At 41.5% G+C, this 8,779-nt stretch overlaps 1 protein-coding gene across 2 annotated transcripts in view; it reads right to left on the reverse strand.

Annotated features, from left to right (window-relative positions):
- The window catches only part of LOC110210351 (hepatocyte nuclear factor 4-beta-like), a 69,770-nt gene extending 61,426 nt beyond the window's left edge, over positions 1 to 8,344 (reverse strand). For both annotated transcript variants that reach the window (XM_020989248.1, XM_020989247.1), the window contains exon 1: positions 8,134 to 8,344. In XM_020989248.1, the coding sequence (XP_020844907.1) occupies positions 8,134 to 8,248 (115 nt within the window). In that variant the 5' untranslated portion in view covers positions 8,249 to 8,344. The remainder of the gene's footprint in view (positions 1 to 8,133) is intronic.
- Positions 8,345 to 8,779: the final 435 nt, after the last annotated feature.

An 8,779-nucleotide genomic window follows, 5' to 3' on the forward strand; every position in this document is an offset into this window, starting at 1 on the left:
GTGGTCTAGTGAAGCCTATGGACCCCTTCCCAGAGTAATGTTTTTTAAAATACTTAGGATGACAAAGAAAACCAATGATAACGAAATACAGTTCTCATAATGTTTTTAAAAACAAGTTCATGAACTCCACGTATAGCCCAACCCTTTCATTTTACAAAGGAGGAAACAGAGCTAGAGAGAGGAAGTTATTTGTCTAAGGTCATACAGCTCCAGAGTGGCGGAGCCCATGTATCCTGACTCCATTTCTTCAACAACCCAACTGGAAAAGTGGAGGAGATTAGACAATATTGTTGAATATTGAGGGGCAAGAGGCCTGGTTTCCATGTTCTGACTCCTCTATTATACCAGTCCATTAGTCAGTCAACAAGAAACATTTATGAAGCACCTACTATGTGCCAGGCAATATGCCAAGCACTGGGGACACAAAGAAAGACCAAAGATTTAAGTACGAGGTGACACTGCAGGCTTCAGTCAGACAGCAGATGGAGGCTGACTTGAAGGGATCGTTACTGTATACAGCTAGTTAGTGAGAGAACCCAGACCCTAATGCAGCTTTTTGGCTCCTAATCCAGGGTTCTTTCCTCTGCCCTGCACAGCCTTTTCCCCAAGAGATGGTCCTTTGATCTGTTCGCCACTTCTAGGTCCTCTACTTCCTTGTTCCATTTTCCATTCCCCCAAAAGGAGAAACTTGCAAATAGAACCCTCACCTCAGATCTGTACTCTGGGGAGACTGAACTATCTTTGTCACCTTGGCCAAGTCACTCTTGTGCTCCTGTTCTGTGAAAGAAGAGGGTTGGACTAGATCAGAGGCATCACATCCCAGTGCTGCCCAACAAGATTAAACTATAATTGGGAAATATTTAACAAAATAAATAAAAAATGTAATAGAACATAGATAATGTTAATATGTGTTTTTCTAAGTCAATAAATATGTGGCCACGGGGGGTCTTGATGGAAAGCTTAATGGCCATATCCTTGCTTGAGTTTGACATCAATGAACTACATTATGTCGAAGGTCCCTTCCAGGACTGACATTCCATGAAAAACTAATGACACTCAGCAAGGTCCCAGGAAACATTGCTCTGGCTTCTACGGGGGCAATTACAAAATGGTTCTATTCCCCAGATGCCAGTACATCTGTATGAGGAACCCAGAGTACAGCCAGATCTGGACCAGAGAATGGCAAACAGCTGGCCATTCAGTTGCATTCCCTACGTCTCCCCTGGGTGACATCTGGCCCTGCATCTACTGATTCAGCTGGTGACCTCTCAGTGGGTGGGGAGGGGGGACAAGGGAGCCAATGGCCACAGGACTTAAAGAATGTCAGTCAATCCTGAGACCCTGGCAGCAAGACCCATGGAAAGTTCTTTTTTTAAAAACATTGGACAAAGATGTACTTCAACTAAAGGGAGACCTTCATGGCTTTTTAGCAGATCTCCATAAAATGGCCCTGCCTCTATCCACTTATAGCACTTCTGTTTGCAAACAGAATCAGTGCTGTGGCCTCACTTAAAATATCAAATGATGTAATTATAGGGTTCTTGGAAGTTACTTATAATTAGTTAGATTATAGGTTGTGCCAGCCAGGAGTTCTAAAAAGCCATTACTGGGGGTGACCATAAAGGAGGATAACAGGCTTACCCATTTTAAAGGTAGGAGACACAGAGAGGGAGGAGTAATATTTGTCCAGTCACGGTTTATCCATATTGGTATGGGTTGGGGACTCAGTTTTCCAACATAACTGAATTTTCAAGAGAACCATAGCTTACCCTCTTAAAGTGCTTTCTTTAGAAAAAAAAATCGTTCTGTATGGAACTCTATCTAAAATATACCTCACTTCCTTCTTGAATGGAGGATTGAAATCACTGAAGTGGGACCTCAGACACTGAACATAAATTAATATTTTCTTAATGACTTATCATTAGGAAGGTTGATTATATTGCATAGTAATGTAGTTCTAAGCCACTGCCTCCTGATGGCATCACCATTAGGTGGTTGTTGTTGCTTCTAACACAAGGCCTGTTGGAATCATACCTTCAGTTAAAGTCAAGAAGACTTGGAGTCCCTGGTGTCAGGAATAAAATGAAAGCTTTAGTGCATGGGCTTTATGGCAACTGTTTTGAGTGAACCCTTCTTGACTTCCTTATCCCAGGAGGGTTGTGGTTACCCAAATATGACCATATAGAATAGAAAACATCTGAAAAAGGGCCCTTCATTGCTTTAACCAGATCCCTGCTAAAGTGACCCTACCTCTGTCCACATGTATTTACTAATAGGGTCACTTATCTTAGCACTTCAGATATCTAGCCTCTAGAAATTTAAAGAAGGAAAATCAGGACAATTCTAACTGACAAAAATAGATTACACAAAGGAACAATACAATCACTGTGAATTTATTGGTGGAAAATATTATTTCTCCCTGCTTTACCGAGAAGGAACTAACGTATAGTCTGTCCAAATGACTCCACTGTCCTTTGACAGCTAAAATACATCGCCTAATCATTTGGATTTTTCCCAGTTTCCAGCTACTCATTGTTACCAGGAAGCTTTTATTTTGTTTGCTTTTTTCCCTTTCTCCTATGGAGATATAGAATAGGATTTCAAGCAGCAAAGGACCTAAAAGATCAACTATTCAACCCCCTCATTTTACAAAGGAGAAAACTGAAACACAGATGGTTCCATGACTTGCCTAAGGTCATACAAATAGTTAAATAATTCATCTCCAGATTGCCTTGCTCCAAATCCAATGTTTTTTTTTTCAGTTAACAACAAGCATTTGTTAATTTTCTTTCCCACCTCACTGCCCCCCGCCCCTTGAAAGGAAAAAAAGGAAAACAAAACTTGTATAACAAATATGCATAGTAGTTACTGATAATCTTTTTAATGAACAAGGTCATAGCATGGGGGCAATGGATAAACTGATCTTGTGGACTGATTCCTAAGTCCAGGATATCAAGATTGTAGAGTCATAGATCTAGACTGGAAGGAGACATACATCATCTAGCACAACCCTTGGCAGAAGAGAAAACTGAGGTCTACAGAGATGAAGTGACAAATAGTAAGTAACAGAGGCAGATTGCTAACCCAATTCTGTTCAACAAATATTTGGAGCCTCTGACTTCAGGTCTAATGGTCTTCCCACTAAACCATGTTGACTGAAGTCACAAGGTAGGTCCAGGAAACAGGAAAGCCATTGTAAAAAGGTATGGTAGGGGGCAGCTAGGTGGTATAGTGGATAGAACTCTGGCCTTGGAGTCAGGAGGACCTGAGTTTAGATCCGGCCTCAGACATATAACACTTACTAGCTATGTGACCCTGGGCAAGTCATTTAACCCCATTGTCCCACCAAAAAAAAGTATAGTAAGCAGGGGCAGGCTAGAATTTTGGTAGAAAATCTCAGCATTGTTAGAAAGGGCACCAAACCGGAAGTTCAAAGTGCTGAGTCTGAACCTCAGTTCTTCCTCTAATTACCTGTGTAACCTTGGAAAAGTCAAGTCCCCTGCTCTGGGCTTCTGTTTTCTCATCTGTAAAATGAGGCAGTTGGGCTACATAGGACATCTTCTCAGATCCTTTCCTGCCCTATTATTCTATGAGTCTATCATTATAACTTCCAGATCATGTGGCCCTTGCCATCTGTCCAGCTGATGGACTAACTCTTAGAACTTCTGGTCCTTGCCATCTGCCCCGCAGCTGAATTTTCTTCTGTGTTGTCTTCTGTGTTGCAATGTCCTTGAGAACAGAGATGGTCCCAACTTTTCTGTTTGTTTCTCCCTGTGCTTAACACATAGTAAGCATTTAATAAATGATTTTTCAATCATTTATTCAATCTGAGAACAGGTAGAGATCCCAACAGCCTCAGTTGAGGCTGTTCCTGCATTTTCCTCTTACATCTTCTCCACCTATTCAAATCCTATCTATCCTTCAAAGCTTAACTATGATCCCACTTCCTGGGTGAAGTCTTCCCAAGTTCACCCTACCCAACAATGTTCCTCCCCATCTCTGAATTCTGTTTCCTGCTTCCTCCTGCTTGGAATCTTCTCTCTGCTTTCTCTATCCTTGAAGACATTCTACCTGTCATTCAAAACCAACATTGTCCATGAAGGCATCTAATGACTCTCTTCTCAGACCTTTGGCTTTCAATTTATGGTGCATCAGTTCTATCTCCTTGACTAATTATGAGGTAGTGGAAGGAACACTGGATTTGGAGTCAAAAGACTTGGGTCTGAATCCAAACCAAGTGGTTTCTGCACCATTTAAGGTCTTCCAAAAAAAAAGCAGAGGCTGGATACTCATTCATTTGTTGGGGGGTCTTGTAGAGTGGGGATTCTTCCTTAGGTGCAGGTTGGACTAGATGTCCTCCAAGGTCACTGCCAGCCCTGGATCCCTGATGCTGTAACTTCAGTTCCTTGCAGAATTGTAGGGAACTGGAGAATATGCCATCCAATGATGGATTGAAGGAAATGAGAATGTTCAAAGAGGAGACTTAGGTAGGGGCATGATAGTTGTCTTCAAGTATTTGAAGGGCTGCCACGTGAAAGAGGGTCAGACTTTCTTTGGCCCCAAAGGACAGGACTAGGAATGATGGGTAGAAGTTGAGGAAAGGCAGATTTAGGCTTGATGTGAAAAGCGACTTGCTTGCAAATCAAGCTGTCTTAAAGAAGAATGGGCTGCTGAAGGACATTGTGAGTTCCCCATCACTGGAGGTCTTCAAATGGAGGCTGGATGATGACTTGTTGGGAATATTAAAGCCAGGCTGTAATATCTTGTAATAGTGTACCTGTAATTCCTGCTACTTGAGAGGCTGAGGTTTGCAGATTGAGTTCAGGAGTTTTGAGCTGCAGTAGGGCTAACACCAAGTGGGTATGCATACTAAGTCCACTAACATGGTGATCCTCTGGGAATGGGAGCCATCAAATTGCCTTAAAAGGTGTGAACTAGTTCAGGTTGGAAATGGAGCAGATCAAAGCTCCCATGTTGATCTATGGGGGGGACTGGGTTGGCAAAAGGCTGCTCTACTTCTAGCCTGGGTGAAATAGGGAGACTCAGGGCAGCTAGGTGATGCAATGAATATGGCACCCACCATGGAGTCAGGAGAATGTGAGCTCAAATACAACCTCAGAAATGTACTATCTGTGTGACCTTGGGCAAGTCACTTAACCCCCCCTCCCCAAAACAAACAAACAAAGAATATGAAAGGAAAAATTTCTGTTCAAGTAGAGGTTGGACTAGATGGCCTTTAAGGTCCCTTCTAATTCTGAGTTTCTATAATTTTGTGATATGACCTAGGGTCAAGTCCTGGCTCCAAAACATCCTGATGGTGCCACCCTGGGCAAATCATTTAATATTAAGTGCTCCAGGCAGCTCTCTATAGTAAGTGAGGGAGGGGTTACACGAGTATCTGTGGAAGGAGTTTCTACCCTGGGAGTGTCTTGAACCAGAAATCAATTGTAGAACCACAACTAACAAACCAAAAACTACCTATTGAACCTTGGACAAGTCAACTCCTCCATTCTGGACCTCAATTTTCCCACATATAAAATGTAATTTAAACTAAATTTTATATATATATATATATATATATATATATACACACACACACATATATATGTATGTGTGTGTATATATATGTGTGTGTGAATATATACACACACACATTATATACACAGACATATATACCCATGTATAATGACTACTAAGTCCAGGAACTTTGCTAAACCCTGGGAATGCAGAAGACAGTCTCTGTCCTCAAGGAACTCCTAATTTACTGGATTATATGTTATACTTAGTATATATATATATACACACACACATACACTATATAGATATACACACACATATACACTACACACACACACACACACACACACACACACACACACACACACATATATATATATACCTATATAGACATATATACTCATGTATAATGCCTACTATGTTCCAGGTACTTTGCTAAACCCTGGGAATGCAAGACAGTCCCTACCCTCAAGGAACTCCTAATTTACTGGATTATATATATCATACTCTCTGTATGTATGTATATGTATGTATATATACACATAGGCATATGCATATGTTTATATATTATATACATATACATATGTGTATATGCAGTATATACACACATACATATACATAGCTAGAATTAAATGTGGTGTGTGTACACACATATGCTCAATTCTATACATACAGTACATAGCTATACACACATGTGTGCATATACACATATGTCTATATGTGTATGTGTGTGTGTGCTCATTTCTAGCTCTAAATCTTTGGACCCTTTTCAGAGGAGTTCGGTATTTCACATAGCAGGCTCTCGAAGAGTATTTGCTGAGAAAGGTGATGATGCCTAATGACTGAATCCCTTTTCTCCCTTGCAGAATAAAATCTTGTGGCTGTAAACAGAGTGCAGTAGTTTCCCCTCCCAGGCCAGAGCCCCTCCTCCTTCTCTACTCCACTCCACAAGCCAGCGTACCCCTACAGTGAAGGGCGTGCTGCTTGGGGGTGATCTCAACTGTCTTCATACACCACTCATAACCTCTATGGAGGGAGACTACTTTTCACAACTACAGAGTGGATTGAATTTTTTTTAATAAACTTCACCCCCCCCCAACTTTTGCAGAGGGATCCTAGCCCAAGACAAACACATTTCAAAACAGCTAGCTTCTGCGAGAGCCAAGTTACTCATTAACAAGAAGACAAACAGGTCAACATTGACCTAGATTGCATATGCCTTTAGAATTGAGATCCTGTCAATTTCAGGCCCCTCCCTCTTAACTTCCCCCCCATTCCCTCCCCCTCCCCACCCCTACAGGAATCAAATGTTCTGTTGAGCTGATGGATGTAGGTATACTTTGTATACTTAATCAAAACAACCCTCCTCTTCTCCAAATGTCATGGTAACCCATAAGAAGCAGAGCCCAGAAGGCAGAAAGATAGTCATTTGGTAACAACTATATTTTGTATTCGCTACAGTAAATAGACTTAGAATCATAGAATGTCTGGGACCTTTGAGAAGAGTTCCTTCAGTCCTCCCCATCCCCCAACTCCCACCCCATTGTACATATGAAAAAACTGAGGTCCGTTAAGGGAAGTAAGTGCCTTGCCTAATGCCACGTAGCATTGGTGGCAGATCTGGAACTAGAACCCGGGTTTTCTAGCAGCCTCTGCCTCTGGGTTTTCTGGGGGCATCTTTCCAATCAAATAAAAAAAAGAAGAAGAAGAAAGTGATAGTTTTCTAATTGACTGGCACAAAATGAGAAAATCAATTGCTTAAGGCCTCAGTTTTTCCCTCAGTCTGCCTTTTCTGAGAGTCCTCATGGAGCTGGGTTCTAGCCTCCAATTCAATGATTTTGCAAATAACAAATACATCATTATTTGTGCCCCATAGAAGGCACTCAGGAAAAGCCACTGATGTGGCTAGTAAAAGGAGGAGGTCGTCCATAAAATAAATTGCTTAAACAACATTTTTTATGATTCTTTTCCTTTTTTTGTCTACTCCATGGTCAGTATTGCAAAAAGAGTCATCATTATAAATTATGCTTTCAAGAAACATAATTATAAAACCTTCTATTTCTATCGTACTTTAAAGTCTACAAAATACTTTCCCTACAATCCCATGAATTAGAGACTATAAGATATTTTTATTGCCATCTTATAGGTGAAGAAACTGAGACTCAGATAGGTGATAGCAAACTTTTAGAGTCACAGATTTTACAGTGGAGAGGGAATAGAGATCATGTAATCTGACCTCTCTCATGTTAAAGATGAGGAAATTGACTCCCAGAAATGTTAAGAGGCTTCTATGGTCATTGGGTGATAAGTAGTAGAACTGAAATTTTGAGCCCATATTCTCTGACTATGAGTCCGGGGCTGATAAGAACTTAGAAAGTCCTTTAATGAAGGAAGGTTTCCATTTTGTACTTAACTAGTAAAAAAATGCATGTACATACACACATACATATATACATATATATTACACACACATACACATACATTTATCAACCAAGAATTCTCTCTTGGAGAGACTCACGGGCTACTTAAGTAGCTGGACCAATTGAAAATACGAATTCATCTTCCCAAGTATTGCCATTAGAGCAAAAGCCAGGGAGAGCTCAGCCGGTCACTCACCTGAGTTTGTGGGTAGCACCCGCAGGTTCTCAAACTCTAACATGGTGTAAGAAGAGTCCAGCGACACACTATAATCTGGCATATCCATATCCATTATGGTTTCATGAAGCTTCATGATCGCCTGTCAAGAGTCAGGGCTGAGACCACAACAGCCTGGTGTCAATCACAGGCAAGGTCTACTCAGGAGAAAACGCAGGCCTTAGGCCTCCCAAACAACAAATCATTATCTAGCTCCCTCCCTTCTCCTGGCCTGGCCTCCCTCCCCTCCTACAATGAGGCTGGAGGGAAGACAAGCCTGCTTGTTTCTCTTTCTATCTTCTAGCTCATTCTACCTGGGTATTGGTGTCTCCTTGGGATTGTATGATGCTGATACAACTTGGGTTGTATCCCTGGTTCAAAACAATGTGCTTTATGACTGAGCCCTAAAGGAATGGCCCTTGGCCTCACAGTGTGCAGGCAGATAAACCCAGCCTGTCTCTCCTCTGCCGGATCATTCTTCTGGGGCAGTCAAGCTGGTGGGTGTTGGGGGAAGAATTTGAGGGGGTAACGGTTTTTACCTCTGTGTGCCTCGGGCTTTTGACTCTCTTCCCATTGAATTTGTCAATCAGCTTTGTCATAAGTAGGGTCAGAAGTTAAATTACTTCAC

Source organism: Phascolarctos cinereus, unplaced genomic scaffold (assembly GCF_003287225.1).
Source record: "Phascolarctos cinereus isolate Bilbo 61053 unplaced genomic scaffold, phaCin_HiC Scaffold_2;HRSCAF=192, whole genome shotgun sequence".
In the NCBI taxonomy this organism is placed as follows: domain Eukaryota; kingdom Metazoa; phylum Chordata; class Mammalia; order Diprotodontia; family Phascolarctidae; genus Phascolarctos; species Phascolarctos cinereus.